Raw genomic sequence first — 24,944 nt, forward strand, 5'->3', positions numbered from 1 at the left:
TGAATAGCTTTAAAAGGTTGTGTTAGTACTAAAAATAATTCATATGACATCCGACATTGGATTTCTCAAACTGTGATTGAACTTCAATTAATTATAATAAAATAAATAAAATTATAAATTAATTCTTTTTCTACCTGCCTACAAATAATGTATTATATGTCCTCTTGTCTTAATAATACAAATACAAAATATCTCCATGAATCAATTTCAATGACAGCTTCCTCACTTGGTTAATAATGTCACTTCATTAAGTAGTAACATTATTTTTATCTCAATTGATATATAGACCTCCTCATTCAGTTTCCTCCACCTACTCACTATCATAAGGAAAAAGAAAAGACACACACCTACTCCAGTCTTATTTCTTTTATTTTTCATAAATATCTTTATTCCACATTTTAGAAGCCGAACAGAACAGGTGTAATTGGAATGTCACAAGTGTGCCATGATAAATGGTTACAACTCAACTCTTGGATTCGTGAAAGTCTATCTACCGAGTAAAGCGAGTTACCAACCTACTCTAGAAAAGATAGGATTGTTTCGCAAATTTATTCAATTATGTAAATTATTAAGGCGACGACGACGCGACGATAACGATGACGGGTATGTCGTGGCTGATGCGGTGTTCTTGTCCGCATTAGTAACCAGAAAGTTATTTGACTTAATGGACTGTTAAATTCGCAACTCATTGAACTTTGAGCGGTCTCGTATTCGCATTTATCGAATGAGACACTTTGCATCGCGTCGCTATCCGTTAACTGCGGCCATCAGTGATCATCATCATCATCAACCAAAGTCTCCTATCCCGGGAGGATTCAAATAGATTCCGAAGGCTTGTTAATTTATACCCGTTTTGTTTTGGTTGTAATATTAAGAACGGAAAATTGCACACTAGGTCGGCTTAAACGGCATGTAATCAATGGACATAAACGATTTACTTTAAACACTAACCTCACTCTGTCTTTCTATCCGTCGGCGTTGGCATCGCGTCGCGTTTGCCTTGCGACTCGTCATTTATAGTCTGTCTTGGGTCCGCTACTTTTAAAGAAGTGCTCAGTGATTTTGGATGAACGCGCGCGTACATCCTATCTCATTATGTTTGATTTAAAACGTTCGGTTCCTTAACCGGGTATTTTAACTCGAAATAGTTATGAAATACTTTTTATTTTACTCTGACGAACATAAGGTTTTGTCTCGTAATAATAATCATTTTTATGTGAAAAGTGGCATCAGACTTCAGTGAGACCTTTTGTGCCCCACAATCCACACTCTCACTGACTGACTTACTAAAGCTGTAAATTCTCCAGCTATATGATTCTTCAAACTTCAAAACCATCTCGATCGATGTTTTGCGAGGGCGGGCGGCTTTCCGGTAAACATCAGGTTGAATGTTGAATGTTACTCCTGATGACGATAATACTGGTACTGGATGATGATGATGATGGTTATGGTATTGCAACCATTGCGAACCTTTAAGAAGCGAAGGAGTTCATGTTCGATGAGGGTATTTAATCGAATATCTCTTACACGCCAAGGAATGCTGTTGATTCAGCGGTGGACCGGCCAGCGGGTAAGTTGAGGAGGTAAACGAAGGATGCAAGTTGTGTGAGTGCCAGAGTGTGCTTCGCTTTCGTTCCGTTTCGTTTCGGTACAAAACGTTTATCATCATTAGATCCAATTTAAAGACGGGTTATCATTTTGATTATGTTGTGTGAAAACAAAGTTACGTTCGGCCTTTTTAACTCACCTCTTCTCTTTGAAACATAGGCAAAAACAGGCAAATGCTTTTTAGTCTTCGTCCGTCGTCGTCGTTGAAATATGTTTCTACTAGACATACTTTTCCTCTTCAGAATATACCGCCCCTTCCTCTAATCAATCCTTTTCAATTTTCTTCTTGATAGTCTATTATTGATCATTGTGCGGTGAGCGCGCGGACAAGGTTGAAGGTTATTTTCGTTTTAACGCAGGTGCTAAAATGAAAATGAAAAAATCTCTATTCTATTCGCAGCAATGGAAATAGTTAAGCAGGAGCGTATCAGCATTTTTTTTAAAGGGGCAAATGTTGGTGACATTGAAAGAATTTAAATTAAATAGTAATCTTTTTTTTAACAGAAATGTATTCTTAACTGTTATAAAAGGTTTTCCAATAAGCTCTTGAAAACTTCCCAATCTAAGAACGTACGTTGCTTCAGATGGTCCACCAGCCTCCAATTCTTGAGCTAGCCTCCTTATTCAAAGTACGCCATAATGTTGTCTGAACGATGCCCAAATTTTGACAACTCTGAAGCGGAATTGACTGATTTTTATCGTTTGCTACGAACGCTTGAAGGGCAGAGATATTTTCGACACTTCGACCAAATCGTTGTCTTACTGAGACGCCAACATCACACTTAAATTTTTGCACCAACCTTTTTGTTGCCTGTTTACTAGGGCAAGAATTATTACCGAAAATTGGAATTAACGCTCAAAAGTTGCGTTCACCGACTTTAAGCCTTATGGGAAAACCCGATACTTATAGATAAAAAGGGCAAACAACAAATTTAAATTTTCACACTTTAAAATTGTATGATACACGAAAGTAGATGAGGGTCTTAAATAATTTGGATGTTTATCTTCAAAAAGGCTGTTTTGTTCGGTGAAAGTCTTACATTTGTTTGCTTATAATTTATAGGTACTCAAGGGGTTAATAACAACCTTTATGAGTTTTTATTAAAACACAGTGCGGGAGTTTGGGAAGGATTCAAGAGGAGATACCGGTTCGCATTGGTCTTAAAGTTGTGAATATCAAAACGGAATTGAAAAACAGAGTTGGGGTAAGAATTCAACATTCTCGATGTGCAGTTAAAAAAAGAATCTCTATACTTGACAGAACGTCAAAAATTGAGCATTCCTAGATGTGGAAGTGCAATTATGTATTATGGCTGAATTTTTATAGAGTGGAATGCATCTGGTTTATTCGACAGAACATTGTTTGTAAAAATAACGGTAGAATAACGAAAGGCATGAAACATTCCCGCGGTGTTCGAGTGGTGTAATTGTTTTGGTTATATTTCAATCGCCTATCACATTCAAAGGTCTTCTTTTGATCATGTCGAAAAGATTGCCAAACAAGCGAGTTATATCTAAGTTTTGGACAGTTGATGGCTTTGTAAATTGCAATCAGATTAGAAGGGGTGAAAAATTTCTTGCACCTTGCGTCGGAGAAATTCTAAGCACCTAGCAGTATTTTTGGCAGTATCGAATATGTGATCATTCCATAAGGAGTGATCTGTGATAAACATACCGAGTGTTGAAAATTAATTAGTGGCCTGGATGCAAGTGCCACTCGTAGATAGTGCATGTTACGATTTAACAACAGGAGAAAGCATTGAGTTTTATTTAACGTTTGTAATTCTAGAAAGGGCAATGCTGTCTAGATCGGCATTTAATAAGCTTATCATGCGCTGCCGTTGAAGTTTGTAAAAACGAATAAAAAAAAGTTGAAGATACTGTCATCAGCAAAACCGTTTAATGGATGAGAAGTTCGAGACAAGAGATCTTTTATGAATATAAGGAAGAAAGCCGGAGACAAAACGGGGCGCGAAGCAGAAATTCACCAATATCAAATGAACTTATTTTCTATAAGAGACCTTGGTGCCAAACTCTATCAAATGCAATAATCTTACCTTCTCCAAAACGATGTAAAGATTTTTTTGACTGCTTTTTTAAATAAACTATCAAATCACTGGTGGACTTATTGCTACGAAAACCATACCTGTCGGTCATTAAGAAGCTTAGAGATTTTTTAAGCTTCAAATTAATCACAATTTCAATCAATCACTTTGGAAAGAAGAGACGTGACTGGACTATGTTTTGAGGGGGGGAAGAATTCACCTTCTTAGGGACAGACTGGACAAATGCTGTTTTTCCATTTGCTCAAAAAGAGACCTGCAGAGTATATCTTGATTCGGACCATACGTTTAGCTTAAAGTTAGGACTTAAGGAACATAAGGAACTAATAAAACTCGGAACCTTTTATGTATGACAGTAATTGTAGAAACCGAGTGGATCTATACAACAATAGGTGTAGGTACAATTTAAACGGCTTTGACAATCATTGATCTTTGATGATTTGACAATTTTTACCAAAAACCAGTGTTTAAAAAGCTTTCAAGTGATACTTGCAGGGAGTAAATCTAGAACTATGGTTTGAGAGGAGAAAAATGTCAAACAACTTTAATGTTATTATTATTAATAGATCCGGCTAAATTGAAAAATTGGAAAAAATCTATATCTTGTAATAACACTCAACCGATTTATTTGTTTCTCTTTGAGCGAAATAATTCAAGTTTTCCAGCTGGCTGATGGATATAAGCCGCTCGAAAGTTCATGCCTCAGTAGTTTTTGGAAGATGAAGATGATTCCCACAACCATTAATAGTTGAATCCAATTTTCCTATCGGACTTGCTGCCTAGCTGGATACGAATACTGACTTTCAGTGCTATTGAAGAAATTTCAAGCTGGCTTCAGATATTCCACCATTGATAACATTTGGAAAAAAATAAAAGGCTGTATGTTTTCTTTGACGATTTTAAGGCTGCTTTCGATACGATTGACCGCAATGCACTGATGTACAAAATGTTTGGATTAGGAATATCATATAAGTTCGGACGGATACTTCAGAATATTTATCTGGAAACAAAGGCTGCAGTATGAGATGGAGAAAATATTTCGACATGGTTTAAAACAAGGTTGTATGCTGAGTTCAAGCTTATTTGCACTCTTTATTGATGATATAACGGATTGTCTTCCAAGAGGAGTAGAATATGTTGGTATTCTCATCAAAGCTCTCCTTTTTGCGGATGACTTAGTGTTGTTTGCGTTCGAACCAGAATCGCTACAACTCATGATTAATAAACTAGGTATCTACTGTAAAACCTGGAAATAAGTGGTTACTCTTGAGAAGTCGAAGGTAATGGTTTTTTGAAAAGGTGGACGAAGAGTAAGCAGTCATAAATGGTGGACTTACAATAATGAAAGAATAGAGGTGGTTAAAGAATATAAATAGCTTGGCATCAATATAAACAATAAAAATAGCATTGAAAAGCATCTTGCCGATAAATTGCAAAAACCGAAAACAACTATGAATATTGCATGGACAAAATTCTTTAGTAATAAGCATATAGATCACAGGAGTAAATACAAAGTATTTTAATCGATAGCGGAGTCAACATTAATGTATGCAGCTCAAGTGTGGGGTAGCAAAAAATATATTTCGATTACCATCGAATGCACCGAACTACATGTTAATACTGGAAACAGGAATCTCTCCATTGTTTATTAAAACACTGAAATTGAATGTGGGCTACGGCTACATATGTAAGGTCCTTCTGATGTCAGATGAGCGTCCTCCGAAAATAGCAGCACTGCAGGTGATACAGAGAAAATCATGTTGGTAGACAGTATTTAGCAGTGACATTTCTCTATAGTTTTGAGCTAAGTTGCGGTCATATTTTTTAATAACTGGTAGAATAACAGCTAATTCGAAACAAAGTGGAATATTTTCTTCTTTAGGTTATGCTTTCTTGAGCAAAATTATCTTTGTTAGTGTCTATCGACTAAGAAGTCGGCTTGTCTTTATGAACACTTATTTCGGTGCCTCTTAATTCAGATGAGTTTTTTAAATCGTGATAACCTTGATGCTGCATTTCAAAGTGACATTGTTTTGGCTTTAAGTTAGACGCACTTATTCAACACTATTTTCTGGGAACACTATTCTATTGGGAACGAGATTTTGAATCGCTGTATGACTGTCTTTGCTGTTTGAAATCACAAAACTTGTTGATCATTGGAGATTTAAACGCAAGGACAGCAGCTGAAGAATCGGAAATAGCGATAACAGATCATAAACGTCAATCGAAAGATAAAAAAGTGAACGGAGAGGGTCGAAAGATCATAGAATTAGCAAACGCATTTGGTCTGAGCATATTAAATGGAGCTTCTGAAGGAGACTTCGAGGGTGAATGATCAGTTTTATGAGTCCTTGATATTACCAATATACAAAAAAGGTGACAGCTCAAATCCAGCCAATTATAGGGGGATCACTTTGTTGAACTCGGCGCTAAAAGCTTCTACAACATTATTATATAAAAGACTCGAAGAGTGGGTTTCCGTAAACGAAAAACTCAGCGAGTTTCAATCTGGCTTTCACTCTGGTTACTCTACTGTCGATAACATTTTCATCTTAACTTAAAGAAAGATCAGAAAGACTGATTGCAAACCGAGGTGTCAAACAAGCCTGCATCCTCAGCCCCTTACTGTACGCACTCTTTCTCGATGACCTTGTGGAGTGGCTTATATGTGGGGTTGGTATTGACAACACAAAGTTAAAGGTTATCATGTACGCGGATGACATAGTCATTCTTGCCCAATCACTATCTTCATTGCAACTGATGATAAACAAGCTCTATCAGATTATTTATTAAGGGTGATAAATATGGAAGAATCAAGATTTCCGAAGATGATTCTTAAGTATGCACTGAAAAAGAAAACTCTCTTCGTCAAAAATTGGGTTAAACTTGCCGGAAACTGTCGAATAACGATTAACTTGTCAGAAGCTAACTCAAACCCGTGAAAAAAGATCTTTTATGAAATAATCCAGCTTACTGATGAAAATGAAAGATATGCCTTTATTGAAAAAGCTCGCAGTTCAACAGAGCAAAAGTATTATTCATTAATCAATTACAATTTTAATGAAAATAACTACTTTAAAAGCTGTTTCTCGTGTTACAACATAGGGAACATCTTCAAAATTAGAGGCTAACTCATCAAATTAAACTTAACTCCACATCGAACGCAGGGAACTGTAGTTTATGTAATCTGCAAGAGAGGGAAAGCATCCTTCACTTTATTGGAGTTTGTCCCTTGCTTAGAGAAATAAGGCATCACTACTTTGGTAAAAATGTTCTACTCATCGAGGAAGTAAAGAGTTATCTAAATGGTTTCGAATGGCAGCTTCTATTTAACTATTATAGTAAGGCCTATTCTTACAGAACAAGTAGCTGTTGTTCCTCACTAAAACAAATTTGCCAGCTACCCCGTCCATGTATATTTTTGTAACCAAATGTTAAAGATGAATAGCTAACTTGGTATCTAGAAGTCGGCTCAGGTCGTCAATGGACATATTACTGACCATCTTTGTGACTTTAAAGTCAACGGCCTGGGCAGGTTATTCTTGTATCTTACTTTTCAAAGTCTGAAAGGTTGTTTTGATAGCATAGGTCTTAGCTGATATTTTTCTTGTTCGATTCTTGTTTATTTTGCCTTGCTGAACCTTTATTTCTTTTAGTACCCGTGGTATGATGGTTAGTGTTATGCCGCCTTAAGTTTTTTTCAAGGGTACTGCCTCTTGCAAGGAATTGACAAATTCTCCAAGAGTAATTCTTGTCATGAAAAGTGCTTTCAAAAATTTGCCGTTCGGATTCGGCTTAAAACTGTAGGTCCCTTCCATCCCCGACAACAGTACTCGCACACAGGAATGGTTGAGAGTTGTCAGTCACTAGGCCCTAGTTCTCAAACGGACTGCGCCACCCAATTTATTTTTATTTTTATCTACCTTTATTTCCATAGCTGTCGAATTTATTTAAACAACAACCAGTTCATCACCGGCTTGATGGGCTTGAGCAAAGTTTAACATTACTGTTCCTCGTTTAAAGCTGTTTTACGTCACTTAGACCTTGACATCTTTATTCTTCACATTTTTTTCTTCGATACAACGTCATTTCTAAGCTATTCAACCACGATGACGTTCTTCTAGCGGAAGATTCCGAAATGTTAATTTGTGATGGGGTCTTTCAGCCACAAAACAGGATTTCTTTTAATAAAAGTACATAGTTAACAAAGTTGCTATAAATAAATTAATTTCAATTCTTGTTGACAGAGTAAGTTTCAATCAATGTACAATTATTGGACCCAATTCCCATGCTTTCGCCTTTGCACCCGCACCTGCTCTCTACGTTATAGATACTTCAATGCTTAAAGATACTATACCTAGTACATTTATCTACTTGTTTGTTCTATTATTAAGTATAATAGATTTTCTTTTGTTTAACAATATGGAAACCACAACAGAGTTGTTAAGCTTATGTTGCTGTTGATGATGCGGTATCTTGCGGTGAATATAATTTTATTAAACTTTTTTTTTTTGTTTAAATAATTCTTACTTGTATGTTTGTTACATTACACTATTGACGGTGAATGGATAATTCTATTGAACTATACGTCAATTTTATAAAATAAATTTCATTGTAATATTGTTAACTAATAATAAGATACATTGAGGGATAATAACACAACATCATCGGTTGTAAATCATTCAGTTGCGACTTACGAGATATAAATTTATAGCGAATGTACTCGGAGAATATGGTGACCTAATTTGTTTTTTGAACTTGAATACCGTTCTTGGAAAAGGATAATAAGTTCCGTGTATGTTAAAATAGCTACAATATTTATCAACATCTGCGGTTAGTGGGCGTTAATTACATGAGAATTTTCAGATGAAAAATTGAAGTACAAGCAGCTGTAAGAGATTATTATCATTCTATTAAAGAAACATCAGTACAGTGGTTTTTGAAGTTGAAAATTGTGTTTTGCTATTTGCTCATGTGAGCTAACCCACTAGAACCATCATCAGGTCCTCTAACCCCGTACGGGGCATAGGGCGTCAACAAAACGTCTCCATCCTTCTCGATCTGCAGCTAGATACCTTAACTGTGGCCACGTCTTTCTCTGGGAGTTAGCTTCCGATAGCATTGTAGATTTCGATGTTGTTCTTGGTCTTCCAACCCGCCGTAACCCCCGAGAATTCCAATCAAAGGACTGCTTCGCAATATCATCGTTTGGTCCTCTAACCCCGTACGGGGCATAGGAGGTCAACAAAACGTCTCCATCCTTCTCGAGCTGCAGCTAGATACCTTAACTGTGGCCACGTCTTTCTCTGGGAGTTAGCTTCCGATAGCATTGTAGATTTCGATGTTGTTCTTGGTCTTCCAACCCACCGTGACCCCTGAGAATTCCATTCGAAGGACTGCTTCGCAATATCATCGTTCGGTTTCCTCAGTGTGTGACCAATCCATTGCCATATGCGCTTTCTGATGTCGATATCCAGCGCCTCTGACCTGTCCTACTCCGCAATTCCTGGTTCGATATTGTTTGTGGCCGGCGAATTTTAAGGATGTGACGCAGACATCGGTTCACAAAAGCCTGCGATTTTCTCGAGATTGTGGCCGAGACTTTCCATGTTTCACAAGCATAATAGCACGGATTTCTCATTCGATTCGAAGAATCTCAGTTTAGTGCGTAAGGAGACTTGACTGGATTTCCAAATTTGTGACAAAGCACCAAAGGCAATGCGAGCTCTATTTATTCTGCTTTTTACGTCCAGATCCGTACCACCATTTGCTGATACAATACTTCCAGATAAAATAAATTATTCGTGTTGGGGGGCCTGTTAGCATTATTTTCATCTTTTTGCTATTTATTTTAAGACCGCACGATTCTCCTTTCACCCGAAAAGGTTTGACACATCTCGTTCAGCCCACTAATGTTATTTGCCATGTGACATACATCATCGGCATAGTCTAAATGGCTAAGCCTTTCAAACGTTCTCCATTGAATACCTTGCCTCTCAGTTGTACCGACGCCGTCAGAACATCATCTATCGCCAGCAGAAAAAGAATTGGCGATAAAACATCTCCTTGTCTCACACCCTGACGCACTTCGAAACACCTTGCATTGTTGTAGGACTCCTTTCTAATGCCAAACATTTTTGGCGGAATTCCTCTCCCAAGAAGTGATCTCCAAATACATTCTCGGTTAACTCGGTCAAAGGTCTTCTCAAAATCTACAAACATCAGGTTTAGCGGTGTTTGAAATTCTGCAGACTGCTCAAGAACAATGCGTAAGGTGTTGATATGGTCAACGCACGACCGACCACGGCGGAAGCCAGCCTGATTCCTCTTGAGTGTAGTCTCAATTCTAGCCTTTATCCGTTCGAGGATTAAAGTTGCCATTAGCTTTGGGAAAAAGGATAAAACGGTAATACCAAGCCAATTGTTGCAGTTCTTGAGATCACCTTTTGTTGGCACCTTAACAATCACTAGGTTTCTTTTTCCCAAACAGTTTGTATAAGCGGATGCAAGATACTATCTGCCTTGGCGGGATCGGCTTTCATGAATTCCGCTGGTGCTCCGTCAAGCCCGGCTGCTTTGTTGTATTTGAGGAGATTAATTGGCTGTTTTAATTTCCGCTACTGAAGGGGGTTCGATGTCAATACCCCTGCAGGATCTGCGTATCTCGTTAAGTTGGGGCACTTCAGCGCTCTGTTCAACGGGTCCTCATTCAACAGGGCACAAAAGTGATCCTTCCACCTGCGAAGTTGATCTTCAATTGATACCAATAATGACCCATCCACATCCATTACAGGATGATTGTTGTTGCTTTTTTTCCCGACAACAACTTTGGCTAATTGGTACAATTCTCGGATATCCCCTCTCCTTGCAGCGTTTTTAGTATTATCAGCGAGTCCTTCTATCCTCACCCTCCTGTCACGTCTCACACATCGATAGACCATCTTGTCTGCAATCCGATATTCGTTTCGCAATTCAGCCTTTCGTTGAGCGTCTGTCTCGGCGTTTATTTGCAGCTTCAACGATTTACAAAGCTTGATTTTTTCCCCAGGTGTCTTGGGATATCCAAGAGTCACTAACTCTCGTACGCCTAGGTACAGTCTCGGATCCAGCCTCCATAAAAAACACTTTTAATTTCACCCCACATCTTGTCAACGAAGCTCTGTAGTTAAGGGTGTTGTTATAGCTACGACTTATGTTGGGATCCACTAGAACCAACCGAGCGTAATTTTTGTCGCAATAACAGCTTCGAAGTAATTTGCATACAGGTCATGATTGTTGCGTCTTCGGAATTGTTCTTCCACTCACAAGAGGCCAACAGTTTTCTTCAAAATCTTGAACGCTTCTAAGAGTTTGGAATGCCTTTTACTCAGCACCCAAGTCTAAGATATATTTGTGAGTTCTGGCAGAGTCATCGTCCTGTACCTCATCAGCTTAGAAGTTTTAGGTTTCTGGATTTAAAGAGCTTTGATAGACTGAAGTTTTATACCTCCTTCCACATTCCGTTAACTAAATTTCCTTAAAATATTTTTAAAGCTTGCAGTTGTTCGTTCGTGTACTTAACAATGACAGTTCTATATGATTAATAAAAGGAAGCGTTCACAAATTAAATTCAATGCTGTCAAGTTCCATTGGGAAAAGAGTTAATAAATACGTATTTTAACTGGATTGCTACTGTCACATGATTGAGACCTTCCCCTAACCAAACTTAAATCAGTTTACTAGGAACCACAAAAAAGTCTGGTTCCAACAAGATGGAGCCACAGCACACACTTCACGGCGGCGTTCACTTTTAAAATATGGGAGATCTTTTTGCCAGATCCTGTACATTCTTCTATCAAATTAGATTTTCGAAATATGACCCTGCTTAAGACAACCAAAAAAAAACTTTGATATTTTAGTTTAAAAAACATTTAACATTTTAAAAATATCGACCCGTTTTTGAGATATCGTTCCATTTAAAAACCTCCTGATGCGATTCTGATTAAAATATTAACTTCAAAGTTTGCACTTGATCGAAAAAATGGTTGGAGCTGTAAGAATCGAGGGGACCCACTTTTTTTTATTTCTCTACGGTCATGTAACACTTGACATAAAGTTCCTATTGCATTTGTATAAAATCAGACGAACTTGTTGCATGGACAACCCTCTAACATTACACAACTGTCAAAGTCTACTATACTGAAAATGTGACTCAAAAGACTTCTAATGACCTTTTTATATAAAATACATATAAAAATACAATTAGAATGCCATTATTGGTATTCTAGATTGTGTTTATTGGCGTTCTAGAGTAATTCTCAAAGCTTCTATGACAAGTTGTTTTTTTTTTTTTTAAAGATCGGCTTTAAAACTCATTTTGGACTAATCTATTTTTTTTTTTAAGTAAATCTAAATTGCCATATCATCATCACTTAAGAGCTATTCCATGAGTCAAAAAACATTATGTATTCAACATTAAGCTAAACTTTATGGACACACAAAGTGTCGTTGTTAACAAAATTGTAATGCGTTTAACTGCTTCATTAAAATCAACAAAGTTATCTTAAGCGCTTGTGTCTGAGCTCTGAGTCTCTGATTCTCTGAGTCTCCCAAATAGAAACCTTTGCTTTATGTATATTGATGTTGAACCTTCCTGTCCCGTTCCTATATATGATACTTCTTTCAGTTTCAGCTTTGCCCATTAAAACACTTCACATTCCTTTAATGAGATTTCTCGTCTCTCTTTTCGTTCTTCACAGATTCGACGCGAATAAATCAACAAAAGGTGCATCCAAACTACGGCGGGATCTAATCAATGCCGAGATAGCCAACCTCAGAGATTTACTACCGCTGCCACAGTCAACGAGACAGCGGTTATCGCAGCTCCAGCTAATGGCGTTGGTGTGTGTTTACGTTCGAAAAGCGAACTACTTTCAACAAGGTGAGTCATATTATGTGTTTTGGGATGTGGATAGATAGTTTGGAACAAATGTGAAGTGAACGAGATCGGCAGCGGAGTGTATCTCATGAAGGTACATATATATCTGGCTATGGCTCTAGGGCTAGATCTATAGCTTATAGCCTCAGCTCACATATGTCGTCGACGACCGACGTAGCGTAGCCGATGTCGTCGATCGTTGACGGTCCTGAGCCTGACTTTAATTTTATTTATTTTAATTTTCAATTACGCTGAACTTCAAGGGGACGGCATTGGCGAGCTTCAGTTGATGGCAGGGAGGCGAGTAATACTTCTCCCTTATTTGTAGGAGACAAGTGTCTCCTTACGGCAATTAGATTCAGCATGCAAAACAATTGCAGCTTTACTAATGGGCGCTTCGCTTGAGCTATAAGAATCGTAGGAATCTGTTTACATTCATTGAACTGAGCTAAGCTGAGCTTCGGTGGAATACAGGCTTACAGAACTAGTATTTGTAGGTATAGAGTAGCGTGAGAACTAATTGAGCGGGCAGCTCTTGGAGAACGCGGATCTTTTTAGCTCAAAATTAGCAAATTATGTCACGGCGAGGCAGCAGCACGCGGCGGCCGGCGTATTGCTTGGTCGGAAATTCAAGCTAAAAAGCGGCTTCATTTCATCGTGGCCATAAGAGTGTACGAATAATTTACCCAAGTGACGTGTCTTAAACAGTATTTATTGCTGTCAAAGTTGCTGCTGGTGCTTGAAATTTGCTTTTGCAGGCTACAGTGCAGTGTACCAACTTGCTAAATCTGTGTTGTAATGCCTATTTATTTATTTCTTTCTGGATTATGCGCATTTGGTTGAAGCTTGAAGGCAAACTAATGGTTGCGGACTTTGTGGATTGATTTGACATTCTGAACGTATGTTCGGTTGACAAGAAGTTACTGAACACTTTGATAGAGCTTAGCGTTAGTCATTGAATATTTTAATAGATATTATGTTTGACATGTTGATAACCCTTTTAATGCCGCGACATAACCAAACTCACAAACAAAAATTACAATTTTTTCATGTTTATAAAACTAAAATATTTATGTTTGGTGGTACATTGCAATGCTGTCAAAAGAGGTTCTTTATAAAGGGTATCAAATCTTAATTTCCGAAATGAAAATTGTTGCCTTAGAAACTTGTTCTTATACTTTTTTAAGCAAGTCTTTTGAATAATTAGTATACTGTGTACGCAAAGGCAGAACTGATGTCAAAGATAAAAAATAATGTATTTCTGGTCAAATTATAGTCCCAAAGAATCTCATATATTTTCCAAAAAGCTAGAGCAGTTTTTACTTTATCTGAACAATATCAACTTAATTGAAGGTCTCGTAACAAAACTATTATACAGTAACTCACATTTTCCATCGAATGTGAGCCACATTCCCTTAAAAAGTTTCATAAAAATTTACAATATGACACTGTAGAAATATTTTACACATGATTTGCTAGAGGTTAACAAGCTTAATGATCAAACCAGGGGTTCCTTGTTGGTGGCTGTTTGAAACCCAGCACATCAGAGGCGGCTTCTCTGATTGCATCTTGGCAATGTTGCCACTGGTTTTCGATACATTGTGTTTGCGGCAGAGAACTTCGAGAGAGGTTACTTGTAACTCGGTCGGAAAAGGATTTGGCGATCTCTGGCGATTGTAGCCGTTCGACGTTGTATCTTCTCCCAGCACCTCCCTGTTTTGCCTTGGGTCTGGAAAAAGTGCTACCTTGGCTAAAACGAGGTAGTGGTCCGAGTCGAAGCTAGCTCCTCGGAAAGTTCGTACATCCTTGATACTGGAAGTGTTTCTGGTGTCGATCGCAATATGGTTAATCTGGTTGACCGTAGATTGATCTGGAGAAGTTCAAGTTCCTTTGTGGATGTTGAGGTGTGGAAAACGCGTACTGGCTACCATGACGTTTCACCCCGCAGCAAAATCTATAAGCCTGAATCCGTTGTCGGAAGTGTTGTCGTGCAGGCTGTTCTTCCCGATTATTTCATCAAAGATTTCTTCCCTTCCTAGCTTGGCATTAAAGTCGCCCAGGACTATTTTAATATCGTAGCTAGGGCACTGCTCATATGTTTTGTCTAAGAGCTCGAAGAACATATCTTTGGTGTTGTCGCCTTTATCTTCAGTGGGGGCGTGTGCGCATATCAGGCTAATGTTACCGAATTTAGCCTTGATGCATATGGTCATGAGGCGCTCATTGATGCACTTATAGCTCAAGACTTCTTGCCTAAGTCTGGCTCCAATGACGAAGTGGTAGCAGTCACCATAGTAAATATCATAGTTTTTCATCCTCTTTTTGCCCGGCCCATCATATTGTATTTCCTGGATGGCGGTGCCAACGCACAACCCCAAACCTGGAGGGCCAGATCCTAAGTAACTCCCAGGTTGGGGAAGCGGATAAAACCGCTCTTTACAGGCCTGGGCTCCGAATAAATCGAAGAAGCCCTATAAGGTGTTCACTAAGTAGTTCAAACTTACTGGAACTGTAGACGCCACCGTTGATTCCATCTTGAGAATTCGTCCGCTGCCGCCTGGATAAGGAGAGGTGCCTTAGTGGAAACACCTTTCCCCCCTCTCTCGTTTGCTGCCCCCAACAACTTTCCACTGGGGTTGGAACCCAATCTCCAGTTGAGGTACTAGGCACCCGATGTTCACCACGGGGAGGTGAAAGTAGGAGTTGATAGATAGATTTTGGTTTTGAGAAAAACCTGTTGACGCTCGTGTCTTCTTGAATGCACATGTCTAACTTTTGAACATCATTTAATTTTTTTATAAAAATAAAAAGATTACAAAATTAAAGAAATAAGCCGGTTTTTAAAGGAAAGTATAAAAAAACTATTGGAAGAACTTAATACGCATAGAGAAATCTCGAACAAACTAAAATGTTCCAATCCTTTCAGCAAGCATAGAAAGATGCCTAATATAACAACAAAAAGTCGACCGTCACGAAGAAAACCCAAATTGAATACTTTTATAAAACGGAACATCGTTAGATCTGTCATCATTGGAACATTTGAAAATGCTGTACAAATAAAACAGCACTTATCAGCTACTCAAGGAGTTTATGTCAGCCCAGAAATGGTAAGAAGAGTTCTAAGACAAGCCGGAATGAAACGACGAGCAAAAATAAGAAAACCCTAAATGGCGAATCGCCACCGAAAGCTGCGTCAATGTTTTAAACTGACCACCCAATCCCCGGATCTGAACCCTATTGAACATCTTTGGGGGACTCCAATTCTGACCACAAAAACCATCTTAAGAATTAACATATGGAGTCCCGAGGTTTGATCTTAAGCTTCTCTAAGACCCCGGACCCTGATAGTGAGGTTCGCATCGGATCGTTTTCAATATATATAAATGGGTGATATTTCAAACAGGGTAAATTTATGAAAAGATTGTGAGACATTTTGTGTTTGTTCAAAATGTATTAATAACAGCTGAAAAAAGGTTCTTGTCCCAATTTTTCTTTATAGGAAAAGCATACACTTTTGGAATGTGCTTATATCAAGAAAAATCAATTATTTAAAATAAAAAAACGGATGGAGTTATGTACGTTGAAGGAAAAAGAAGGGGTTTGGGAGAGAATAACATCGAATTTTAATTCCCTTTCGGATTCAGCATGGTACAGGACCGTTGAAGCAATCAACAAATTTTACCAAGGAAATTAGGAAGGTGGCCGATGATGATGTAGATGAAATTTTAATATATTTTCCATACAGCTTTGCAATTCCTGTGGCAATTCTTGAAACTATTCTTGAAACATGCATCCCTCCAAAATCAGCAAAACTTAAAAAATGATTGCCTGTAGCAATTAATCGTAGAGCTACCAATAGCTGTATTATGGGTGCAATTAAATAATTTCTAGAAGGCGCAAAATTTTGATCAACGATTTGTTATAAAAGTCATGTATTAAACCTGTTATAAGGCCGTTCTAGATCCTTCTGGATTTGTTCTAATAAAGGGTTGGGCATAAAAACCTGACACATTTTACGGACCCCTATCTCAGCCGCATCAAAACATTACGAGGTCGGGTTTGAAGCAAATAAAAGTAAACAGTTGAAGGTTTTTAATCTTTATTTTTTTTTAAATCACATCGTTCAAATGATAAACATTTCGTTCAATACAATTTTCGATCTTGTTTCCAAAATTTTTGATAACTTTTTGCAAAATTGCAAGCGATATATTCCTCATTTCCGTCTCAATATTCGCCCTAAGTTGGTCCAAGGTTAGTGGTTTATTGATGTAGACAAGTTGCTTCAGATAACCCCACAAAAAGTAGTCACAGACGGATAAACTTGTATAGATGAAAGTGCATTGCTTTTAACATCTTTTGGAAAGCCATCTTTTTAGTCAAACGAAATCTTTTGCAGAAGGCCAATTATTCATCAAAACTAAAAACGTACTCATTTCTATCATAAACCTGATGGGGGACACCAACTTCAATCAATTTAATTACCTCCACATCATATTCCAGAAAATCGGCCAATTCAAAATTCAACGGGAAATATATTTTCACTCCAAAAATAATAATTATTTCATGCTTAATTCTTGCGTTTTAAAGCAAAATACGCGTTAAGAGCAAAAATAATTCATTCCAGAATCGCTTTTTAAAGTCTTAGTTTTAACAAATGATCTGTAGATCATCATCATCTCTCTCTTTCGAAAGGGTCTAAGTGGTATTCGTTTCCGTACTTCTTTCATAAATGTGGGCAGCGTACGGAAAAATACTTTTTGGGCCGTCATTTTTTTTTTTGAAGACATAGCTGCGAACCCTATTCTTGAATATCATTCTGGTTGACAGTGTTTTTTAATACAAGTCAATTTCGCCAGAACTTATTCCTTACCTAGGTTAGGCAATTATTACGGTTCTATTTTCTTTAGCACACCACTTAATGGTAAAATAAGATAACCATTTTATGTCAAATAGATGTCTTGAGAAACAGGATCTTAAAGTTTTGTAACAGAGTTTATGGCAAAACTATGTATTATAGGGTAATAATTCCAAAAAACAGTCTTATAGATTGAGTAGAAGTACATATAGATGGTGCAGATGCACAAGGCAAAAGACGTTTTGCAACGTTCTTAGGAATGATGAAAGAAAAATATACCTTTTGGAGTTTGACTCCAGAAGAAATGGATAGCTGTCCTCAAAAAAAGGAGTTTTAATTCCGTTATTCAAAATAGGTTAAACACGGAAGTTGCAGCATCATAGTGTTTGGTTCCTGGTTGCTGGTTTTGCTTTGGACCAATCTTCCAAATTCATCCTAAATGTGAAAGAGGAAACATATCGATATACTTTGAAAGAGCTAATGCTTTCGTATATTTTTGACAACAGTATAGCAAGAAAACGATCTCAAGCACTCTTCAAAATAGGCCATCAAACTTTTGGTTTCCTCAAAGCTTTGAATTCCTATACTGGGTAAAAAAGTTGTGACAGTTAGTTGCATATTAATTTATTTATTGAAACTGGAGATTTGTCAAATAGTAAGCCTAAGAATGGTGATGGATCCTATATTTTATTTTCTTAAAGAATAATGTAATTATATTATTAATAAACAATCAAATTAAATGAATTACGGTGGGTTTTGATGGCACTAAAAATTAACTCCAAAACCTGAAAGCTTTAAATTCAAGATTCAAGGAGCCTCAAAAAATGTAATGAACATTTTTAGTAACAAAGTAAAATACTAAATACTGAAACTGTTTCTAGAAGACACAGATTTTTACTTTGCATTTCAAATTATAATTATTTTGTTTAAGAGCTCGCAGTTTTTTTAAGGTGGAGGCTTCGTCTTGGTATATCAAAAAATTAGGCTAAGACATGCGCCCCCGACTCAAATAAATAATTTAATTTGTGCAACAGTTTGTAGAAAACCAAGGCCTAGTGAAAAATTTCAAGCATTCCTGTATGCGATAGTAATGTCAGGGATACATGGGACCTACAGTTTGTATAACGAATGCGAACAGCTAATTTCAGAAAGCACATTTTTATGACAAGTCTTACTCTAAAAAGATTTGTCAATTCCTCACAAGAGTCGTGTGAAAAAGAACTTAAGGCAGCACAAGTAGGGATTGATATGAAAGGTAATGGTACATGGCGCCCCTATAGTTTATGTTTGCTGTGGTTGTTATCTAATATCCGATTGAAGAAGGCCCTTAAGTTTTTTTTAGATTTATAGCTATTGTCTTTCTTCGCCAACTTAGATTTGTAGAAGCACCGTAATCGGCGTGTCCTGTGCCTAATTCTGGGATATTTTCTTAAATAATTTTTCTTTTATAACATTCTTACATTCTTCTAAAGAATAAACAGCAAAATGGTGTGATGCTCTCAAGACGATTCTAAAAAAAGCAGATTTAATTTTAGTTTCCTTCTCATTGCTCGAACTTCCTGTGGTCAATTTCTATTAAAAGCGTGCTGCAAGAGATACTGGATCTATAAAATGATTGTTAAATATTGAATTAGAATTTTAAACCAAGTTTAAAAAATGCAACTAACTGACTTTGTTGATGTTAGAATATCTGGGTCCCTATATGTCATAATTACCATCTGTGTTTTCCACTGTCTTCTAAAAATATTTTCCATTAGTAGATCATTTGATAAAAAGTGTGGCCCTTATACTTCCTTTTACTAGCTACTGAATATGGTACTAATTGAATATTCCTTTTCCTTATCAGTTTTCAGTCGCAGTTGGACATTTGACCTGTTAAATTCTGTCAAAACTTAGTAAAAACAAAGCTGAATCCATAATAACCGATATTTTTATTAATTTTGTGCATGACATTTCTTTGTTCTTCATTAATAAGAATTTGTTGAACTGTTCTTCTTGGAAGAATTGTGGAAAGAAAGTGTCATTCTTTATAAGTGTTCCGTCAATTTGTTTTGCTTATGGTGTTATCTATATTTATTTACTTAGGTCCTCAAAATTATAAATTCCGTGTGTGATCGTTGTCCCTAGCGGGACAAAAAACCACAACTACTTCTACGTTCCACCGTATGCTCTTTCTGGCGATGCGTTGCAACTCCTTCATCTCAATTTCTTTTTCTTAATCTCTACGATTCCTACTCAACTGTGGGTTTCTGATCCATTATTAAATATAGTTCTTCATTGAGTAAACGTTTGGTCAAGAAAACCTGTAAGATGTTTCATAGACATCTATTAGTCAAGTTCTGCAGTTTTCTGATAATTGTTGCTGTTATTTTCAGGTGATGCAATTGCTCAACGCTGAAGGCATCCTTAGATTAACCCATATGGCTACCGATATCTTATTTGGTTCCGCATTCAGTAGCGACAATACTTCCAAAATAATCTACTCTTTCGACTGGTTTTCGAGTATTGTTTATCAGATAAAATAAGTGGGAGGTTCTGAGGTTGAATTTCCTAGGTTTTCCAGTGTTGGTTTTTACATTTACGATTTTTGCTTCCCTTTCCACACTTGCTGTCATTTGATGGAGATCCATTTCCCTTTGAAGCAGCTAGCCCTAATCGTCTGCATGGTCGAGAAGGTTCAGGTCATTCGGACCCATCTTGTTCCTTATTTTGCAGTCTAGGCTGCTCGCAGAACAACACTGATTATAATCAATAAAGGCAGAATGGTCCGTTAAAAATGTTTCTACTATTTCTAAGTGTTCATGGCTTTAATTTTGGTGGTAGAACTTTTTACTAAGAGTCCTTTGACTAACATCGACAGAAGAGCTTGAAAGGTCATTCAAATGTTTTCCGAGCACAAATACAGCGCAGAACCAAATAAATGAAAATTGTGGCTTAAACTATGGGAGCTTTTTAAATAAAACTTATCAAGTAAAATAAATTTAAATATGCCCCTGAAGTCTAAATTTTGTATATATCAAACTTTTGCTGAAAACATTTAAGAAGACAGCTTTAGTAGGTCTGTTTTCAATAATATCTAGAATGAAAAATGTTACCTATAAGCAAGACATAAAAAGTATCTCTAAGTACGTCAAGTCACATACATATCAGGAGAATAAAGGATGCCTGAAAATCCCTTGCGTGATGCTATTCAAAACATGTACTTACCTAACTTTCGGTAACTGTAACATTGTTTGACTTAGTGCTTAACACCGTGGGATAACCATTTTGGTATGTTAGCCTTCTAAACTCAGCTCCACAAGGAACACTGTTCAACATAGATTTTTAACTGCCTAGGGCTATAATGTTCAAGTTAAGGAGTACATTGAACAATTTTATATGATCCCATTTTATACTTTTAACAGTCTCGAAGCTTTGAGCTGCACCCTTAAATTCCTGTTGTATTTAATTTTGTTTTTCCCTAAAGACGATGACAATCTTTGACGAGACAACATGACGAAATGTTCTCGCCAATGTCAGCACTAATCTGACGTCTTCAATCAAACTACATCACTTTACCTTGAGCTTGAAGAGTGCACAATGTATAGACACTGTTGTTTTTGTTGTTGGTGTTGTTGTCAAGACTGAAGTTCTCTTAATTAAGATTTTTTTTCTGCTCATTTCAACAATTTTGTGATCGCTCTTATTCATTCTCCGATGGTGGCATTCTTAGATTTAAGTCCTGATTTAGCCAAAGAGGTGCATCCACCCACGCATCAGCACCATCACACAAGGCACAAGACATACAACTCTTCGACGACACAATCAGCCTTGAGAGATTATGTTAGAAGATGATTCCGCATGTCATCGTCTGCATACAGGTTTTTATGGAGCGCATCCTGTGTGGGATTCCTTTCACCCAATCCCAAATCCCAATCACTGTATGATGGTATTTGGAGTGTATCAGTACCACAAGATAGCCTGTCAAAGTTTGGCAACTTAAGATATCGCGAGGGCGATTCATTGTTTTAGCCCGGCCAACGCAAGACTTACGAGATATGGATTTTCTTTTCCACCAGCCTTCAACGCTCTCGATTCTCGACTTGAGTGTGTTGAGCTGTGAGGACTGAGGAGTACCTATATTGAAATCGTGGTCTACTATAATGTTGTGTGCTCCTGCAGTAGGAAGAGCAGCCTCAGCAGCGAAACCACGGCAACAGCAGCAGCATTATGCTACTATCAGCAGTTGTATCTTTGGCTAAATGCATGTTTTTTGTGTTGAGCTTATCTGGCGATGCAGTCAAACTCATTTTCGTTCACTGGATTATTTAACGTCCAAGTCGCGTTTGTAGGTACTACCTATATATACCTTAGTTGGCCTGGACTTGGCTTCGGCAAACAACCGAAACCGATGCGATGGCGATGATGGTGAGTTGCTGCTGCCGCCATCGCCATCGCTCGCCACCGCCTGAGAATTTCTTGCCACAGCAGCCGAAGTGCGGTTTTTTTGCCTTGTTGGGTGTGAGCCGATAACGGTTGGATGGTGGCAGTGGGCTTCTCTGCTTTACACTATACTCTACGTCCCGGCCCGGCCCGGCACGCTAAGGAAAATAGTTTTGGTATTTGTAGAACGTATTAAGTCATATTGTTATGTGTGCTTATAGTTTTCAGGCTCATGCTCATGGTTGTTGGCACCGAACGAAATAAGTCTCTCCTTTTAGAGGTGTGAAAATGTGTGAACATTGTGCAATGATCTGCCACCACTCCGCACAGCGCTGTTCGCGCCGCGCACCACAGACTCATGCAGGATTCACATATATACACAAAAGCAAAGCATTAGTTGGGTGGGTCCGTTTAAGTTTTAAAGATTTTCTTTGAATTTTATTTCATTTTCTATAAAGGTGCAACGTACCCTTTTTAAGAATTGCCCATGGCTTGTAGACATTACAAGAAATCGAAGCGCATAACTTTTTAACCCATTTGTTTGTGTTGTTTTTGAGCTGATTTATCTATCTCATAGACGAATGACAAAGTGTGAGGTCAGAATTGTGTAAAAAAGGTCTAAAATTACTTGTAAGCCAAAATGGATAGGTGGTGATTGTGCAAGCCAAAGCATATGTGGGATTGTGATTGAATTGTGAGTAAAAATGGATAAGATTTTGAGAGCGCAATGTCAGTTTTAATTTATTTACCTAAATGTAATAAATGTCAGTTGATCTTTTTCTGACTTTTTATTTAAATTTTTTATAGTAGTGTAACTTAATTCGTTTAATGGTCTGAGATTCAGTATAAACCTGGAGATACCTATAAGAACATTTTTGTTTAGTTCTGAAGAAATCATTTGAGCTCCGTTTATTTAAGCTTAGGTCCATTTTTACTCGAATGTGTCAAAGTCATGGATGAAAAAGAATATGGTTATCCCATCCAATTCCTCGCTGGAGTTTTTCTCTTAGCCAAGTTCTAAAAAATCTGCAAAAATGACATTTTCCCACAACTCTGGATTTGGTTGCGGAAGGAATTTTTCCCACTCTTGGAAATCGTAAACTTTCCTCGGGATGAATACAATTGGAGTTTGAAGTATTCGAGGGCAATTCAAATGATCTCTTGATGAAATATGTTTGTATTTTTTCAATATTCTCCATCCGTTGATAGCCGTTGAAACGCCACACTTTGTTCATGAAAGACTTCGAACAAATACAACCAATTTTTCCTTGACAACTTCTATGCTGTGCTCGAGTTTCTAACCGATTTTGGTTTTGAAATATCATTTTTTTAGTTCCCATAATTGGAAAAAAGACACCTTGAGTTTATTTATTTAAAGCTGGAGTCACCAGGTTGTCAGGAAAATGGACAAGGTCGTCAATAATTCGTCGTTTATAATTCTCGTTATTATTTATAAACAAAGCGAACATTACCGGACTTGAAAGGCATCCCTGTGGGACACCATTTTTTCCATCACATACCACTGCAGACATATTCAATAACCACTGTTCCTAAACCTTTATAAACTTTGCTGACACCCCAATTATTGAAAGTTTATAAAATAGAGACCTTTTATTTATAGTGTCAAATTCCGCCTTAAAATCAATAAACACTGCAACTATAGGTCTTTGTTTGGCTTTTAAACGTCTTGCCATTGTAGTAAACACAACGTTTGATTCACCAACGTCGAAAGGTTGGTCTCGAAAATTTCTTAAAACAACTTAAGATATTGCATTGTGCCCAATCCGACAACCTGTGATAAAGAATCTCAGAGGACTTAAAACAGGATTCTTCTATAGTTTTCTGGCTGATTAGGATTAACTTTTTATAAAAATTGCAGGTGAAAACTATTTGGGAAGGTCTTCTCAATAAACATTTCATTTAATAAACCGAAGATAAATTACAAAAGCCTTGGAGTTCAATTTTTCTAAAACATTATGGGAATACCGTCTGAAATAATATTTAAAAGCAAGCAAAGTTTCCTAAGGGGATTGATATCTCTCTTTGCAGTTACGCCTTGGAAGTTTGAAGGACCTCAAGAACATTTCATTACAGCCACATAAAAGAAATTGATGACATTTTATTTTGAATAAGAGAGTCTGTAAAACTTTGGAGTCTTTGGATATTGTTAAAGTTGTTATAAGAACCCGGATTTTCATTTGAAGAAACCCTTCTACCCCAATCGAAATTTAAAACCACCAATAATAAATGAATTTAGTAGTAAAGGGTTTTTAAATTGGAGCGGGTAAAATTTGGCATCCCTTGGTGGCCATTTTGTTTCGATGACATCTGTCAAATCTTTTGTTCCTTATTCAGTTGTCATTATCATGGCAAGTTACACAATACACAATTGAAAATCACGTTTAAATTAATTACTAAAATGAGTGTTAATTAATTCAAACGTTGCGCGCATTGCGCCCATTTTACGGTATACTTGGTGGATCTTCGCAGTCGACTCTTCAATGTTTGGTGGACAAATTTGAGACGACCTGTTCAACAAACCGATAAGACCCGTACGTTCAAGGAACGCAAGATCGACACAGAACATCGCCGCGATCGGCGAAAGTGTACAGCAGAACCCGAAACAGTCTATTCTTAGCTGTGCACAAGAACTCGGCCCTTTGCAGACTTCAACCTAGTGACTTTTGCGTCGGATTTAGGCCTACACCCTTACAAGATCCAACTGACCCAGGAGCTCAAAGTTCATGACGATAGACAACACTGTTTGTTCGTTGACTGGGCTTCGAATCGTGCTCGTAAGACTTTTTTTACAAGAAAGATGTTAAAGAAATCACATGACAGCATATTGCCTTATGAAAAGCTTTTTTTGATACCGAAAGGTGTCAGCAGTTTTTTTTAAACCTTTATCGAATTGTGCAAATTCTCCGTAGTCAAACAGGAGAATTTTGTAGGTTTCTGTAAATGGTTTCATGTTCTTAGTTTTTTTTTAGGATCTGAATATTTGATCTACGGTGGACTTTTCTCTCCTAAAGATGCACTTCTAGGGACATATTTTGATGTTCACATATTACTGAGGTTC

The 24,944-nt window shown here is 37.4% G+C and overlaps 1 protein-coding gene across 1 annotated transcript in view; it reads left to right on the forward strand.

The window, feature by feature from the left end:
* Window positions 1–24,944, forward strand: part of LOC129945838 (uncharacterized) — a 238,993-nt gene that overhangs the window by 105,736 nt on the left and 108,313 nt on the right. Inside the window, exon 3 of the mRNA XM_056055775.1 lies at window positions 12,337–12,591. Within this exon, the coding sequence (XP_055911750.1) occupies window positions 12,337–12,591 (255 nt within the window). The remainder of the gene's footprint in view (window positions 1–12,336; window positions 12,592–24,944) is intronic.

This window comes from Eupeodes corollae, chromosome 1 (genome assembly GCF_945859685.1).
Source record: "Eupeodes corollae chromosome 1, idEupCoro1.1, whole genome shotgun sequence".
NCBI classification, from domain to species: Eukaryota; Metazoa; Arthropoda; class Insecta; order Diptera; family Syrphidae; genus Eupeodes; species Eupeodes corollae.